The sequence below is a fragment of the Setaria viridis genome, chromosome 9 (assembly GCF_005286985.2).
Source record: "Setaria viridis chromosome 9, Setaria_viridis_v4.0, whole genome shotgun sequence".
Classification (NCBI taxonomy): Eukaryota; Viridiplantae; Streptophyta; class Magnoliopsida; order Poales; family Poaceae; genus Setaria; species Setaria viridis.
Genome location: NC_048271.2, coordinates 11,632,644 through 11,651,804, shown reverse-complemented (window position 1 = coordinate 11,651,804; position 19,161 = coordinate 11,632,644). Strand labels below are relative to the sequence as shown.

The 19,161-nt window shown below is 42.2% G+C and overlaps 1 protein-coding gene across 1 annotated transcript; it reads left to right on the top strand.

Annotated features, from left to right (window-relative positions):
• The first annotated feature begins 1 nt into the window (after position 1).
• Positions 2 to 4,208, top strand: LOC117838233 (fructokinase-like 2, chloroplastic). Its single transcript, XM_034718186.2, has 5 exons — positions 2 to 200; positions 746 to 1,038; positions 1,147 to 1,802; positions 2,553 to 3,024; positions 3,696 to 4,208. Exons 1-5 carry the CDS (start codon positions 139 to 141, stop codon positions 3,956 to 3,958), a joined length of 1,746 nt encoding a protein of 581 aa, XP_034574077.1. The 5' UTR covers positions 2 to 138; the 3' UTR covers positions 3,959 to 4,208.
• Positions 4,209 to 19,161: the final 14,953 nt, after the last annotated feature.

Below are 19,161 nucleotides of genomic sequence, written 5' to 3'. Positions count from 1 at the left end.
GCTCCAGCCAAATCCCCTCCTTGTCCCCCACGGGGTTTTGCGGTTCCTCGCTGGTGAGTGCCAACCAGACCAATCGCTCTTCTTCTCCCAGTCCCAGGAGGAGCTGCGAGGATTTTCGCTACTCCCCTCCCTCCACTGATGGCTTCTCTTCTTCTCCCTCCGCGGTTCACTTGTTCCCTGCCCCCTTATCATCGTATCAGGTAATCTCTCGACATAGTGAATTTACTTCTTTGTATTCCAATTATCAGCGTGAATGCTTATGAAAGATGCCGTTTCCCCCGTACGGTCGCTGCAACCTGCGGTGTGGTAGGTGATATTAGGAATTTAGGATCCAGAATTGTCCTTTTGTTTATTCTGGGACTTGCAGTGTGGCTCTGTCCTCTGATTCACGGACCTGAATGTTTGGTCAATTCATTTGGGTTGTGTTCGCATGGAAATCTCAGATTGGTGTACAGATTAGTGGACAGGCAAGAAAAATGACGGAGATTACAGATCTCATTGTTCATATCCTGCTTTATTTCTGATGCATTGCCTCAATAGCATTTGCTATAATACCAAAAAAAAAAGCATTTGCTATACATGTAGTGTTCATACTGAAATGTCTGTCTCAGAACAGCCGGTTTATATTATTAAAATATTCTTTCTTCGTTTTTAAACAAAACATGAGCTAATCCCTTTGAATTTGTAAAGTTATAAATGGCGTACTTGTAGGGTGCACTCCTATAATCTGGTGACTTGTTTGCAGGGGTCAAATACATTACAAGACAGATATTTTGGGGAAGAACATGGCTAAGCCTACAGTGTGGTTGCTTAACCGAACTGTGTATGCTGCGTCAAGGACTTCTCAAGATGTGGAAGGTTCAAGTGGTGAAGACAGTGATGGTGAAACTTCAACTAAAAAGAAAAGAGCTCCAAGACGTGGAAGAAAGAAAGCCACTACAGAAACATTGGAAGGTGAAGGAGAAGAAAGCCAAATAAACTCTGAACAAGCATCCCCTGAAGAGACTAAGAAAGTTAAGAGGCGAGGCCGCAAGAAAGGTAATTTATACACTGGCTGCACTTCTACTCATCTGGAGCACTTTCTTTGCAGCATCATGATTTATCTCTGACCCTTAGTAAGCCCATTTTTTTACTGTTATTGTACAGCTACTACTACTGCAAGCTTAGAGGAGGGGATGGACAAGGCAAAGGAGCCAAAGAAGAGGGGAAGAAGAAAAGTTAAGACTACAGAGGAATCTAGCGACGATGAAGGAGATGATCGGGGCAAAGATCTGATGCCCTCTAATGAAAGGGATCAGATTGTGGTAGAGAATTTGGCCAATGTTCTGGAAAGTAAAATAGAGTTAGCATTGCATGAAGATATTGGAGAGGTTTACAGTTTAATGCCACTAGTGTGCTGCTTTGGACCTGCTAAATACTCATTTATTCCTTCTGGAAGACCTGCTAATAGGCTGATAGATCATGAGATTCATGATAGAATGAGGGATATGTTTTGGTCTCCAGATAAATTTGTGAGGGCACCAGGAGGGCCTTCATCCAATGTTGCTCTAGCTTTAGCAGCGATTGGTGGCAGGGTTGCATTCATGGGAAAGTTAGGTGATGATGAGTATGGTCAAAGTTTGCTGTACCACCTAAATGTCAATGGGGTTCAAACACGAGCAGTTTGTATGGACTCTTCAGCGCCAACTGCCGTGTCCTTGATGAAGGTCACAAGCAAAGGCAGTTTGAAGACAAACTGCGTTAAACCTTGTGCTGAGGATTGTTTTCTGCAGTCTGATATCAACCCAGCAGTTCTAAAAGAGGCAAGTATCAAATCATCAAATATAAATCTTGTGACATCATGTCTTTTGTATAATACTTTATCATCTTTTACATGCTTGGGTAACACTTATTTGTTACTTACTAATAAGGGTATGAAAACATCTGATTCTTGCGTGTTTAGTTTATGATCCTAAAAAAAGTTTAGGTCTTCACTTTGTACACATAGAGATGTGGGTCGCTTATTTCAGTTTATAAGGATGCATTTTCAAAATATTTAATAATGCAGTAAGTCATATTCTCAATTTGCATTCATATTTTTCCAGTTCTCTTATCCGGGTGCTCGCATTTCGTGTGAGTAGCTCCGTAAAGGATCCGGTACTCCCCTCTCTTAAGACAATCTCAGGGTCAAGGGAATGTCTTCTCCTGGTTGTCGAGTTTTTTTTTCTTTTACTTTTTCCAATTCTTTGATATGTTTTCTTAAACTTGGCCTGTAATTTATGTGGTGTTACATGTTATTTTGTTATTTGAGAGGATGAAAATAGGAATGAAATACCGCTACAAGAATTTTAAGAATCTATCAAAGTGTTTCGAATTTGTTGCAAATACTCTTGATATGCATGCTTAATCTGATATGGATCTTTAAGTGCCATAAACAAGCTTTTGGCTCATTGTATAACTCTTGATATGCAAAGCAGAGAATATTTCCTCAGCATTCTATACTTCTGTTGGTAATTTGCAATACATGTAGGATAATATATTTTCTAATAATTACTTTCTTCTTCTTAATACAGGCTAAGATGTTTTACTATAATTCATCAGCTTTGCTTGAGCCCACTACACAGTCATCATTGTTAAAAGCGGTTGATGTTTCGAAGAAATTTGGTGGTATAATATTCTTTGATCTTAATCTTCCACTTCCACTATGGTCATCCAGTAAGGTAACCAAGTCGCTCATCAAGGAGGCATGGGAAGCTGCTGATATTATTGAAGTTACGAAACAAGAACTTGAGTTTCTTTGCGATATTAAACCATCTGAGAAATTTGACACAAATGATAATGATAAATCCAAATTCACACACTACAGTCCAGAAGCTATTAAGAAACTGTGGCATGATAATCTCAAGGTCCTCTTTGTGACAAATGGTACCTCCAAGATTCACTATTACACAGAAAAGCACAGTGGCTGGGTTCGTGGGACAGAAGATGCACCAATCACTCCTTTCACCAGTGAAATGTCACAATCGGGTGATGCCATTGTTGCAGGTACCTCATATGTTTTTTTTTTCACCCTACATCTACATGATATGCTACTGTTTCATAAATGACACCATACATTAGGCAGTGAATCACTAAATATGTACTGTCACTCTTACTATTGTGGAGATGATGCTGATTTTGTTTTAAGATAAAGGAAAGAACCTCTGGTCTATCATCTATGCATCATGATGCATAGCCTTGTGTATCACAATGTTTCAGTTGCAATAAGCTTTATGATATCTGGAAAAAAAATCTACCAGACATAGCATATTGCTACATCTCCACCTGTTCTTGGCAAAGCACTCAATGACCGTAACCTCTTAAGTTCCGCACACCGTGAGGGCCATTTTTCGGGCATTTCAGTCGCAATAAGCTTTATGATATCTGGGGAAAAAATGTAGCAGACAACCTATTATTACATCTCCACCTGTTCTTGGCAAAGTACTCAATGACTGTAACTTCTGAAGTTCTGCACACTGTGAGGGCCATTTTTCGGGCATCCTCTATCTACAACGAATACAATATAACCGTACTTTGTGGAGATAATATGCCAGCATGATTAAAAACTGTTTGAACTCCATTCATATTTTCTGTTTATGTGATTCTAAGGCCCGTGTTGTTTGTCTGTCAAGCATTCAACTGGGATAACATCATTTTGTGTCTTTTTGTTTCTTCAGCCCTCATGAGGATGCTCGCAATTAACCCTCACCTGGTCACAGACAAGGTTTACTTGCACAAGGCAGTCAAATATGCTATTAAATGTGGTGTCCTCGATCAGTGGGTGCTTGCACGAGAGCGGGGCTTCCTTCCAAAAGAAAGAGCAGATCCAACCAGTGAGCAGTACGAAGTGAGGTCCATCACAGAGAGGGAATATCGTACACTTTCTGATGCCTTGCAATCAGAAAACTCGTCAACTAGTGAACTTGCATACGTGGAGTGAAAGGAGAGGCCATTGGCATCTAGATACTAGATTCCTATATTTATTACGGGAACTGGCTGCAGTTAGCTAAAGTTGGGATTCAGAAGCATTAGCTTAAACCTACAGTTTTTAGGTTTGTTGAGTATAGGTTAATAGCCTCAAAAGTAAGACTAACATGTTGACAGTGTCAAATTTTGTATGGAGACAATGTAAATGTGACTGATGCCAGGAATTTTGCCTAGAATGACATCTTTGTTCATTCTTTCTGTTAGATCGCCGCCATATGGAAGTCACTAATAACTGTGGAATGGAGCTCCTTTGATCTTATTGGCTATGCTTTTCGTATATCCAATGTATCTATGTGACTAAACTGAGCAGCACGTTTATTTTTCAGGTAAAAGATTTTTTTAAAACATGGGAATTACAGATTTATTGTGGGCTAAATTGAGTCTGCAGTTGGGTGTTCTATGCCTTGCAAGTTGCAACAAGGCATGAAGTCTACATGTCTTTGTTTCACATGGTACCTATATTTGGTTACAATGCATTACATCTCCGGTTAATACTATTGATAATTAATAAAGCACCTCGAATATGCATTATTGTTGGACCTGGGGTTCCAAAAGGTAGAGCTAATTGGAAATATCAAATCTGTGGGGATTTTTAAAGCCAGCTATTTAGGAAATATAAGTTAAGCTTTCTACCATGAATTGCTATCATCTGTCATTTATCCTTGCAAACATCGCAATGTTTCTCAGCACTATCGTGTGTATTGCCTATTTCAACCTTTTATAAAGTGTAAGGCACTGATAGTTTTGTGTTAAGCTTAAGTTGTTGCAAAAAAAAAAAAACCCGGAAAACTGAACGTGAACATTCTTTTCATTCTTGAACATTCTTCACTTCTAGGCTCTGTTAGGTGTATAGTGTCGACTTGTTATGGGTTGGGTTGTGAGTGTGACCTAGTCTATCCCTGTCACCCTCTTTTGCTCCTGCTAAACTTGGGCTGATGACCTCCTGGTTTTCGATACCATGTCAATGTCTTGCACCAACCTGTTCATCTAAAATCTCAAGCTATACAGGAACAAAGGTTGGTACAAAGGTGCTCCTGTAACTAGCAGTTTAGTTCTGGGTGGTGTTGGCAGCCTAGTGCCTGCCATTTGCTCAATTGTCTGGCAGGGCAATATCCTGCTGGTGATAGGATGGTCTCAGCCAAAAAGTGTAAATAGAACCTGCCCCATATTGAATAAGTTCCTTTCCGAGTCAGTTTAGAATTTAGATATTCAACTGCCAATGAAGTGCCTTTTAACACATTTTGCCATCTTCTAATCTGAATGTTTATTGGAGTGGGTAATATTGAAGTTGCAGTTTCATTTGCAGAGTATTTCGTTTATATTAAGTTCTCGTTTCATGTAAGGTTTCGGGTACATCTTACTTTACCCAAGCATGAACTCCTTATAAATATAATATAACACAAAACTTCAAAATCTTTATGGACCTGGAGGGCCTACTGGGTGCCAGGGGCCAAAGGGGCCTAACTGGGCCAGCAGGCCTTATGGGCCCAACGGGTCCAGCAGGACCCCTGCGCCAGGGGGGCACGCGGCACCCGCGGGTACTGTATCGGCGGCGCTCGAGGCAGCCGCCCTATATTTGCATGGTAGATTTGGAATCAGAAAGTGTCTAGAGATATTAGGATGGCTTGCAAGCCAAGTAAGTTATGATTCTCACCCTCTATGTAATAGAGAACCGATATACCAAATTAATCAAGTAAGGAATTAAGGGGTAAAATCCTAAAGCAAGCAAGGAATTAAGGGGTAAAACCCTAAAGCTCTCAGACTCCCTCTCCTCCCTATACCACCCCATCCCCATACGCCTCCACCATGGCCGCTGGCCACCACTTCCTCCCTCTCTAGTGCCCTGAACCCAAGGGGTAGCCCAAGACCCTAACATCTGGTATCCAAAGACTAGGCTACCGATCCCCATGGACAACGTCTATTCTTCATGGGCTCCAGATTGGCACAAGGCATTCAATGGAGAGATCAACAGCAGTTCATGGCTCGAACAGTAGCTGAGGTACTATTCATCACGGGAACAGTACCGCGTGGCTGTAGATGTGAAGGGCGACACCATCAACGACGCGGAGAATCCACCTGCTGCATCAACAATCTCCGCATCCGACACCCAGGTCAGCCCTAAAATATTTGTAGATGCATCTCAGGATCCATTGCACAAGGAGGACTTTAACAACCACAACGCATCAACGATGTTCAATGGTGAATGGCCTCCTCCAATCATTAGCTCCCATACACCAGGCATCATCTTCGACCAGATGCTCTCAACTACCAAGATGGTCAACTCTCCAAGGAGGCACGACAAGACTGCATCAACCTCGACAACAGCGGAGTGTCAACACACAACAACCACGGATGTCTACGAGACGACGACATTCTTCAACAGTTGAACATCCTAAGGTTTGCAACCGCTTGTACTTCAAAGCCATTAAAACTAAAGCAGTTTACCACATAGCAGTTTCCCGGCACCCTCAACTACAATGGTGAGTGAAGGCGCCAACACTATCGGGCATCAGGACACGACCTCACTTTCATCAACAATGGCGGCGTGTCCAACAACTGCCCCAACAACGACATCTGACGCATACAAGCAACGCTCCATTAACAACGTATGCCATTCAAGTTGGGATGATTGACTGCCCTCTTCCCATGCAGTCAATGAGAGCAACAATGGGCGCCCAACCCTCTATCCTTGTTATAGATGGGCGCACATATCAACAGGACATTAGCTGCCGGAGTCATTGCATCATCAGGAGCAGCGACAACACCAAAAATACGTCATCGGCAAGCTGCCCTCAACATCGGCAACGAACTCCACGTCATCGATGACACTGACGAAACGATCACCTACATTAGCGACATTGTCGTCATCAACATCCTGCTCAATTAACCTTTAGCACATCGGCGACTACGAATGCAGCACCAACTTCATCACCATCAACACGCGGGTGTCAACGTCTACCTCGGCATCAACAAAGCCCCCGCAACAATGTGTTGCACCGTCATCAGCCGAACACCTCCATACCGCTACTCACATGCAGCTCTTCACCAACATGGAGGTGATGATGTCAAGGCACCGCCCTAGCTCAGCATCACCATGGAGTTACCTTGGACAGTAGCCATGGCCCCTACCTTGGCTTCAACAAGAGAGTTGTGGCTCCCACCTTGGCTTCAACAAGAGAGCTGTGGCATGGCCATAGGGCCGCAGGATTCACCCCCACCAGTAGGAATCGAACGATGGGCGCAACTGCAGCGTGAGGACACACTGCTAATAAATCCAGCAGGAGATGTTATGGACCTAGAGGGCCTACTGGGCGCCAGGGGCAAAAGGGGTCTAACTGGCCCAGCAGGCCCTATGGGCCCAACGGGTCCAGCAGGACCCTGCGCCAGGGGGCCACGCGACACTGTAGCAGTCTAGGACTGGGAAGAGGGCGCCACACGTCCCGAACAACATTGGTACAAGGACTTAGACTAACAGCTCCAAAAAACCAACTAGCAACTCGACTAAACCTTGCACTTCATGATTCTTATTAGCGTGAAAAATGGCGAAACCCCCTTTACGACCCCACTAACATAAAGGTATAAGTAGCAATTATGCTTTTGGACAGAACCTATGTATATATAGAACCAACTTCGAGTACACCATCCACGTTTATGCAACCCTATAGTGGAACATTTGTTAACAACAGCAAATCGTTAATTTGCTATCAACCAGCCAGAGCCAACAGCATCATCCATTAGCTCCCGATGCCTCTGATTCCAATGAGCAACTGAGCACCGCTTTCCTTGTCATGCTCATCGTATATTGTAGCTTCTTGTAACACAAATAACCTGTGTATTTGAATTTGAGATAATGGTAAGGTTGTCTCCACACACGTGTATATAAAGAGAGGAACTGAAATGCACAATCAAGACCATCCATTAATATTACACCTGTGAGTACTAATGAATGCAATGCGGATCCAACAATTCAAGACACCACCATCCATGAAAAATGTGAACACTACCATATAGTTCCAGTATCATAATAGCGTTGCCAACTATGAGATGCTAGCATTAGTTGGAAGCAAAAGTAAATGTTTTTGAAGGACTAGCAAGAGCAACTGAGAGTCGTAAGGATCGGAGAAACATGGGGGCACTTCCAGTATCTTAATTGGATTGTCAACTATCAGATACACTTTAAAGTAACTGGAAGAATGGGTATATGCTTTCTAGGACTTGTAAGAGTATTTGAGAGTAGTAATGAAATGAAAAATGTGAACTCTCTTAGTTAGCCCAAAAATATCCTAACTAGATTATCATGTGAAACATGTTGGTAGAAGTAGAACGAGTACATGTTTTTCTAGGACCACGAGATGTTAGGACTGGATCGAATCGGAGGCAAAAGAAAATCAATACTGCGGATGGACAATAAGGTCAAAACGAAGAACATGTGTGCCAGCACGGTATAGTTGACAATACTGTTAGCATAACTAAGATGAAATGGAGGATATGATTGAAGATATGGAATCATTTAAGAGATAAAATAGGTTGGCACTGGTTCTAGATTTCATTTTTGCTTTCAGAAGTTCCTTATCAGTTTGTTCATTTTTGTATAAGCGATGAGGTAGTATGCTGCTAAAGGGTACTGACACGGACGACTAAAGGGTACTGAAATATTTTCCGCCAAATGTTAATGGTGCATTCATTGTTACCTGCAATGCTGAGATAACGATTAGTGACAAACTGAGTAACCGACAATGGTATCACCCATCTCCATTGTTGTCTTCTTCAGCCTAATGACCTGCACTAAAACCAGCTGCTTGACAAACTCTAATCTTAGATGCACAGCCTAGAAAGATCACTGGATTCAGAAGGAAAGCATCGACCAGAAAATATCGAAGAATGTCTCTTAGATAAACTTGGAGGGAGTATTCCTTCTCGACGCAGAGCTATTACGGAGAGTTCTCGACCTCCCCAGCCACTACCTCTTTTTGCCCCGAAACTGTAATGCTGTTGAATCCCCTCATCTCTAGTCATTATGTTGATGCGCCACTGTGGTGTCCGAGATGCTCATTGTTGACGCTGGCCCGACGTTGCTGCTCAACCTCATCCTACTTGCCACCTGAGCGCACTCGTGCTGGGGAGGAAGAACGGAGCTCTTTGCCGTTCCTGGTGTCTCTGATTCCTGTTTTCTTTCGGAACTTTGCTGATGTATGCCATGGACTACCTCTCCTTCCCCTGTCTTCCATCTCATGGTCACCAGTGATCACGAGAGGAATGTATATATGTTGCTGAGACGCCAGCGGTGTTGGTTGCGCATATAAAACTGATTGGAACTAATTGAAGCACATTACAATCTGCATCATCACTCCTTGTACCATGAAATCAGAAACAAATGAATGTGAACATACTAGCCTTGCTCTTTTGTACAGTTGCTTTTTTATCATATTAAAATGACTTGTACCACATAGTTGTCAAGAGGAGTAACTGAGCTGAGACTGGCCTTTAAATTTAGGTGATGGATTTGAAGGAGGTGCCTAAAGAATAAAGGTGTTCCCACATCTCACCTGTATTATTAGTACTCTGGAGCAAACAACTTGGGCCCAAGCTTTTTTTTTTTGCGCTGTAGGATCTTGTAGTACTGAACAATGCAATTGCAATACACTGCACAACTTGGCTCCGGGCATTTTTCTATATTTTGTCAAGGAAAATCGAGGTGGGACCCGCCTAGTTTCCATTACAGAAAAGATTCAACACACAACACAAGTCAAAATTTTTTTGAAAGAAAGGCAAAAGCTTTACCACGAATTTCATTAGAAGAAGAAAATAAAAAAAGTGGAATGCACTTATCATCTTGTGTTAAAGCTTAAGGTGTTGCCAAAAAAAAATGGAAAACAGAACACGAACATTTTGTTCATTCTTGAACACTCTTTGATTTTTAGGCTTAGTTAGGTGTACGGATCGACTTGTTATGGGTTGGGTTGTGAGTATCCCTGTCACCCTCTTTGTATAAAATCTTTTGCTCATGCTAAATCTTGGACTGATGACATCCTGGTTTTCGATATCATGTCAATGTCTTGCGCCAGCTTGTTCATCTAAAATCTCAATCTATAAATGTTCAATTGTCTTGTCTGGCAGGAAAATATCAGTTACTGCTCGTGATAAGATGGCATCGGCCACCAAATGTTAATAGATCATGTACCGTAGAAATACATGTGTATTAGGATACGGTATAGAGTCCTTGTCCTACATGTAATCTTTCTCCTACTTGGAGATCCTCTTGTACCTACATAGCTGGACTCTTCCATCCTATATAATGTACAACATGGCCGCCCTGTTAGGGTAAGCCATTCCACCATATCTTACAAACCTTTCTGAATCAGCTTATATATTTCAACTCCCAATGACGTGCAGCCTCTTTAACATATTTTGGTATCTTCTAATCTAAACGCTTCTTGGAATGGGAAATTGATATTGAAGTTGCAGTTTCATTTTCAGAGTTTTTCGCTTAGATTAAGTTCTTGCTTCTGGTAGGTTTCAGATACATCTTTACTTTATCGAAGCAGGAACTCCTTAATAATATAATATAACACAAAACTTCAGATCTTTTTACCATATGAACGTATTATTGTAAGGTCTAATTGTAAACACCTATGTTTTTTCAGCCTTTCATTACTTGCATCAGCAAAGCAATGCTGATAAATCGAATGATAAAAGTAGTTACTGCTTGTACTTGTAGACCAACCACTATGTGTACTTGGCAACTATATTATTCTTTCAAATTAATACAGTCTGAATATTGCTTTTAACTTGTATCATACATTCATACAGAGATGACTGAAAGATACTGAAATATTTTCCATCAATGTTAATGGCGCATTCACTGTTTTCTGCAATGCTAAGATAACAATTACTGACAAACTGAGTATCTGACAACGGTATCGTCCATTTCCACTGTTATCTTGCTCATCCTAATGAACTGCACTAAAACCAGCTGGTTGACAAACTCTAATCTTAGATCAGTCCAGAAAGATCGCACTATTACAGTGAGTTTTGATTCACCAATGTGAATACCTTGGCCTTGCCGGACGCTACCTCTTTGGTCCCAACAGCCGTGTTGTTGTTGATCATAGCTCCGTCGTCAACCATCCTTGCCTGCTTGCTGTTGCTTCCTTTTTCGGCGACGACTATGAAAACTTAACTGCGGATACCGAACATGCAGGGTGGGGGCCATGAATCCCCCCATCCGAAGGCAGGGTTTGGGTGATCCACTGTGGTATCCGAGATGGTCCCTGTTGGCGCTGCCTTGACATTGTTCCTCAACCTCCTATTTGCTAATTGAGCACCGTCGTGCTGAGGAAGAAAGAACGCAACTCTTTGCTGTTCCTGGTGTCTCTGATTCCTGTTTTCTTTGGGAACATCCCTATGCATGCCATGAACTACCTTTCCTTCCCCGGTCTTCTATCTTATGGTCACCAGTGATATTCTACCTTTCCTTCCCCGGTCTTCTATCTTATGTTGCTGAGACGCCAACGGTGTCGGTTGTGCATATAAACTGATTGGAACTAATTGAGGCGCATTACAATCTGCATCATCACTTCTTGTGGTACCATGAAATCACAAACAAATGAATGTGAAGATACTAGTCTTGCTCTTTTGTACAGTTTGCTTTTTAAGCACATTAAAATGACTATTACCACACAGTTGTCAATAGGAGTAACTGAGCTGAGACTGGCCTTTAAATTTAGGTGATGGATTTTGAAGGCGGTGCCTAAAGAATAAAGGTGTTCCCACATCTCACCTGTATTAATACTTTGTAGCAAAACAACTTGGCCCCGAGCATTTTTTTTTGCACTGTAGGATCTTATAGTACTGAACAATGCAAATGCAATACACTGCACAACTTGGGCCCGAGCATTTTTCTATATTTTGTCCAAGGAAAATCGAGGTGCAACCCTCACAGTTTCTATTACGGAAAACATTCAATACACAACACAAGTCAAAATTTTCAAAAGAAAGGCAAAAGCTTTACTGTGAATTTTATTAGAAGAAGAAAATAAAAAAATGAAAGTGCCAGCTCATTTTTTTGAGCGGAAATCAGGCCCAAAATAACCACATGATTGCGATGAGGGCGCCACACATGTCAAACAGCATCGATACAAGGACTTAGACTAACAACTCCAAAAACCAACAAGCTACTCGACTAAATCCTGCACTTCATGGTTCTTATTAGCACGAAAACCAGCAAAACCCCATTTACGACCCAATAACAAAAAGGTAAAAGTAGCAATTATGCTTGTGGGCAGAACCTACTTACACACTACTCCCTCCGTCCCAAAAAGACGGTTCGTTTAGCCTCCAAATTTATCCCACAAAAAATGTTTATATAACTTTCAGATCATCCAATAAAGACCCTCATAATACCTTCTGGCCCAGTTAACGAATCGATCTTTTACTCTAACCATCGATGTCCGAGCTAGACTCGCTAAATAACAATTACTGCAAGCGTGCATGCATAATTAATTCTACTTGGTAATCCATCCGATTAAGAAAAGTTATTAGGGGTACTTTGACCTTTTAGCATTGCTACTATCTTATCTAACATTTTCTAAACGAACAGTCTTTGTGGAACGGAGAGAGTATATAGAACCAACTTCGTTCGAGTTACCATCCACGTGTATGCAACCTCTTGGTGGAACATTTGTTTCGTTAATTTTCTATCGACCAGCCAGAGCCAACAACATCATCCACTTAGCTCTCGATGCCTCTGATTCCAATGAGCAATTGACCATCCCTTTCCTTGTCATGCTCATCATATATTGTACTACCTCCGTCCCAAAATATAACTACTTCTAGCATTCAAATTTTGTCTCATAATATAACTATTTTTGAGTTTTGAAGTAGCTTATTTGGCATAAGAGGTCTAAACTGCCCTCTACGCGTGCAAATCAATTATGATTGCAGATCTGCAACCAAGCCTGCCACCAATTAAATAGGAAAGGTATAATTATTTTAATGAGGGGCAATATAGACTTTTAATCTACATTCATAAACTGTCTAAAAAACTCTAGAAGTAGCTATATTTTGAAACGAAGAGAACAGCTTCTTCTAACACAACTAGCCTGTGTTTGAGTTTGTGATAGGGGTAAGGTTGTCTACACACATGGTATGTAAAGAGAGGAGCTGAAATGCACAATCAAGACCATCCATTAATACAGTATTACACCTAGCCTGTGAGTACTATATGCAATATGCGGGTCCAACGATTCGAGAGACCACCCATGAAAAATATGAACACTACCATATAGTTCCAGTATGATAATAGGGTTGCCAACTATGAGATGCTAGAATTAACTGGAAGCGTATATGTTTTTGAAGGACTAGCAAGAGCAAGTGAGAGTCGTAAGGATTGGGGAGACACATGTGGCACTTCCGGTATCTTAATTGGATTGTCAACTATCAGATACGCTTAAAGTAAATCGGAAGCACGGGTATATGCTTTTCTAGGACTTGTAAGAGTATTGAGAGTTGTAATGAAATGAAAACTGTGAACTCTCTTTTTTCGAAAAGCTAACTGTGAACTCTCTTAGTTAGCACACAAAAATATCCTAACTAGATTATCAAATGTGAAACATGTTGGTAGAACGAGTACATGTTTTTCTAGGACCACGAGATGTTAGGACTGGATCGAATCAGTGGCAAAGGAAAATCAAAACTGCAGATGGACGATAAGGTCAAAACGAAGAACATGTGTGCCAGCAGCATATAGTTGACAATAATGTTAGCATAAGTAAGGTGAAGTGGAGGATATGATTGAAGATAGGGGAACCATTTGAGAGATACAATAGGTTGGCACTGGGTCTTCATTTATGCTTTCAGATGTTCCTTTTCAGTTTATTCATTTTTGTATAAACGACGAGGTACGTAGTTGTTTCAAGGATTCCTGCGCGCGACATCAAGGATGCTAGTTGTTTCAGAACACTTTGGCTGCAAAGGTTTGGCAGACACTGCACGACATCCACAATGGTGCAGTCAGTCACCCGGGGCCAACCTGCACTTGCACCCATCCAGACGTGTCCAGGAGGATCGGAGGTCATGAGGGGCGAGGTCGGGTGATCAAAGGCATGATGGCGCAACAGACTCGCGCGAGCAGTGCTTTGCCGTCCACTCAAGCCGTACTTGCAGCCATTGAGATGTACTACCTTGAATGTCACAGTGGACTCCAAGGACGTCGTCAGGGTTGCGACGCAGCAAGATCCTGAGCTTGGCATGAAGTAGTCTACACAACACAAAGTGGCTTCTTGGCACGGATGGCCCTGTCCATGAGCTTTGGTCTTCCTGGTGCCTCCAACCCCCGATAGCTTGATCACAGAGATGAGCTGAGGCCATGGACAACTTTTCCATCATGCCTTCTCTACCATATAGTGGTTATTACTAGTGAACACTTGAGGGATATATATGGACGGCCGGACGAAGTACGTTCGAGTAAGGTTGACTGGTTTCAGGTTCAGCATGTGCCGTCGTGTAAACTTTACCCATTTAGCCGCGTCTATTTTACTTACAGCGACAATAGACAGCGTTTGCTTTTCTTAGGCCTGAATACCTGATGTTGTTGGACTGGTTCTCAGACGACCTCGCTTCATCCTCCTCCAGTTCAAACTTCAAACGCATCCTTTTCTTTTTCTTCTTCTCCCCAGGATGTATCGTTACCCTTGCAGGCACGAGGTGCAGCATTTAAGAAGACACGCTTAATTAAAAGTTTGGCAAGAGATGGTGGTCGATCTACTTGTATCAGTCAGCATTTACGCGGTAAAACAGGGCATTGCTCACTTTGTCTTAGAAGATTGAGGAACCTTGGTCAACTTTACTGTGTCGTGTATCACGCCCCCGACTTTTCTTTTGGTTGTGAGAGTTGAGGGTTGCGTTTTAGATGCATGCTTTTAGTTCAAAGATGGAACATGAACTTATGCCATAATCAAGGGTTAAAATTGCTCTCTTTTCCAAAAAAAAAAACAATATGTTGCGCTTGCATGGCCACAAGCATGTGTGTCATGTAGAAATGCATGAACAAGAGGTCATAACAAACATGTTAAAGTGGATTACCCTACGTGAACTTTGTTGATCCCAATTTTCTGATATGTGAATAGATAATTTTGTTGCTAATTCTGCAATATATATATGAAGTCAGTAGCCAGTAGGCACCTAAGTACCTAATCATAAAATCATTGCCAAGTTAAAGAAAGCCAGAAGTCAGCCATGAATGGATACAATGGCGGAGCTTGAGGTAATTTCTAATTAAGTTGCAAATTGTAATCTAAACACCACACGTACGAGAATTTATAAGCGCCTGGTTTAAGTACAAAGGAATTTGCAAGACAAGGGCCACCCACATGTCACATTACAGATATGATTGTGGCAAAGGTATGGCAGATCTGTTGTCCACTACTACGGTGCAGTCACCCCGGCCAACCTGCACTCACATCCAGACATGCGCGCGAGGATCGGTGGAGATGATGGGTGAGGTCTAGTACACCTCCGGGGCAAGTAGATCAGAACAGCTCGCAGAATGCTCTATTGTGAGCACCGTGGTCGACTGGTCTCCGAGTCCGAGAGTTCTATCTCAAACCATGCAGGCTGCAGCCGATGAGATGTACCTTGGATGCGATGTCACAGGCTCACGACCAAGTCTCATCAGGTTTGCCGCGCCATGAGACCTTGAGCTTGCCAGGAAAGCCGCCTGTATGGCATTTGAAGAACTCTCGGCACGGATACCCCCTCCAAGAACTTTGGTGTTCCTGGCGCCTCCCAACCCCGATAGCTTGGTGAGAGAGCTGAGGCCATGGCCTAGTATTTTTTCCCTCGCGCCTCCTCTCTCATGTCATGGTTACTAGCAATGATTAATGAACAATTCAGGGATATATATGTGTTATATGAGGCGGCGAGATGAAGTAGTGCATATATATAGATGGAAGCAAGACTGATCAGAACATGCACATCAACCACATTGCATTCAGGAGCATCAACCAATGAAATTGTACAAACTACAAAGTCCAGTTAGTGCGGGTCCTACGAATCACTCTTAATGAATGACTGAAACAAATGAATGAATGTATATGCAGATAGTATACATCGCTCCGTTGTTCAGATGCTTTCAACAAACAATATAGGAAAACAACCAGGCCTGGGTCGGCTATATATGTTTTGGATGGAATAAGGCAATGCTTCTATCCACATAAAAATTGCTTTCTTTTTCTGTCCAAAAACAATATGATGCCCTTGCATGGCTACAAGCAAGATGAAGAAATGCATGAGCAAAAGGTGGACATATTGTTTTTGGACAGAAAAGGAAAGCAACTGTCATGAAGAAATGCATGAGCAAACACTAGTAGAGAATTCACCTTCCATGCGTCCCATTTTGTTCCGGTTTAAAGTTGGCTCGGGATAAAAGGTTCACCAACCGGGACTAAAGCTCGGTCACTGGTGGGGAGCTCACCAACCGGGACCTTTTATCCCGGTTCCAAAGGCTAGTGGAAAAAAAAGACCCTGAGAGGTCTTTTATCCCGGTTTGTAACACCAACCGGGATAAAAGGGGGTCTTTTATCCCGGTTGGTGTTTCAAACTGGGATAAAAGGGTCCCAACGGGGTGGCTGAAAGAAAACTAAATCCCTCGAACCCTTTTATCCCGGTTTGTAATACCAACCGGGATAAAAGGGGTCTTTTATCCCGGTTGGTGTTTCCAACCGGGATAAAAGGGTCCCCCACGAGTTAATACAAAATAATTGCATCCCCTTTATAGTCAGATGTGCTATGTAGGTGGGATGGTAAGGAAGCTACGCGTGAGGCTGGAGGTTGTAGGTTCGAATCCCACGCAGCGCGCACGGAGATTTACATCCTACCAACCGAGATTAAAGGCCAATTCTCTACCAGTAAAAACATCATAAAAACATATTGAAGCACATCCGATGTCCACTGTGGTGCAGTCACCCGGCCAACCTGAACTCGCACCAGATGATCGATGCGCACAAGGAACAGAGGAGATGAGGGGTGAGGTTGGGTGAACAGAGGCATGATGACGTGATGGATGCTCTGCTAGCATGGTGCTTTTGCGTTAACTGCAACCGTTGCTGCAACCGTTGACATGTACCTTGGATGTAACGTTGGCCTCCAAGGACGTTGTCAGGGTTGCCACTCCAAGAGATGATGAGCTTGCCATGAAGCCATCTATAGGACACTTGACCGCTCGGCACGGCTGGCCCCCTCCAAGAGCTTTGGTGTTCCTGGTGCCTTCCAAACCCAGATAACTTGGTCTGACAGCTGAGGCCATTGACTGGTACTTCATCACACCTTCTCTCATGGTTGCTAGGGAACACTTGAGGGATATATGTGTGTGTTTTATGAGATGGAGAGACCAAGTAAGTGTGCATATATATACTACTCCCTCCGTTCCAAATTGTATGTCGTTTTAATTTTTTAGTTTATAGATATTATTATGCATCTAGATATAGTGTTTGTCTAGGTGCACAATAATATCTACGAACCTAGAAAAGTCAAAACGATATACAATTTGAAACGGAGGAAGTAGACGGGAGACTGATCAAAACATGTCTGATCATCCACGTTACAATCAGAAGCATCAACCGGTGACTTTGGTAAGATTAGCACAAAGTCGCTCCTGTAGCTAGAGGTTTAATTATGGGTGGTGTTGGCAGCCTAGTGCCAACCATTTGCTCAATTATATCAGTTACTGCTGGTGATAAGATTATATCAGCCACCAAATGTTCATAGATCCTGCACCGTATTAAATATTCATGGATGGACATAATTTTTTTCAGAGTCAGTTTAAGTATTTCAAGTTTTCTACTGCCAATGAAGTACCTTTTTACAAATTTTGGTATCTTCTAATCTGAACGTTTCTTGGAGTGGGAAAGCGATAGTGATGTTGACGGTCTGATGCAGCATCAGTGAGCCAAGCTAGACCACCTTGGCTTTGTGGCAAGGGAGGCATTTTTCTTTTGGTTGTGAGAGTTAAAGAGTTGTGTTCAGATGCACAGTTCTTCATTTAATAGTTGGAAAAATAAACTTATGCCGTAATATGGAGGGTTAAAAATTGCTCCCTTTTTTTTAAAAGTAAAATACACTGGAGAACTTGTCCCGATGTGTCATCCATGTTCCTAAACTATCAAAATATATTTTTGGATCCCTAAAGTTGTCTCAAGGTGTTATCCAGGTCACTGAACTCTCAAAATTCTTTTTTTATGCCTTCTCTGCCATTGGTTTTGAGAAGTTAGCGGCAGATACTGAACTTGCACGGTGGTGGTGGCCATGGATTATGGATCTCCTTCTCCCGAGATGCTCATTGTTGAAGGGATAGATTTGTTCCTCAACCTCCTATATACAACTTATCAAACATTTTAGTGCCCGGAAAGAAAGAGGAGGGCTCTTTGCCGTTCCTGGTGTCTCTGACTCCTATTTTCTTTGGGATACGTTGCTGATGCATGCCATGGACTACATTTCCATCCTCGACCTTTCCATCCCATGGTCACCAATGATCAACGAAGGAATGTTATATGTTGTTGAGATGCCAGCGATGTTGGTTGCGCATATAGGTGACAAATCGATTGAAACTCATTGGGGCGCATTACATTCTGCAGCATCACTCCTTGTACCATGAAATCGCCGGTAATGAATGTAACAAATAACTGAACATGGTAGTGTCTTGCTCTCTCGTACAGTTGCCTTTATCGCACTGCAATCTAAAATGATACTGCTGGGGAATCCGCCTTCAGTACCGGGTTCAAACCCCCCTTTAGTACTAGTTATGCAACCGGTATTGCTAAGTTGGTACTAAAGGGGATCCTTTAGCACCAGTTCAAATAACCGCTACTAAAGGGGTCCTTTAGTACCGTTTGGGGAGATCAATTGGTACTAAATTGGCTGCAACGTCCCGCGTGGCAAAGGCTAATTTAATACCGGTTGGTATTACCGACCGTTACTACGGTCTTTTCTGTTTTTCCTTTTCTTTTCTTATTTTCTTATGTTTCTTTATTCTATATTCGTATTTGTTTCCTTTACGTGTACTAGTTGTAATACGCAATATATATAGTTGTATTTAATCTATAATATTACATTTGAGATAATATTATACATTGCATTAACTTTCCAAGTTCAACATTTTGG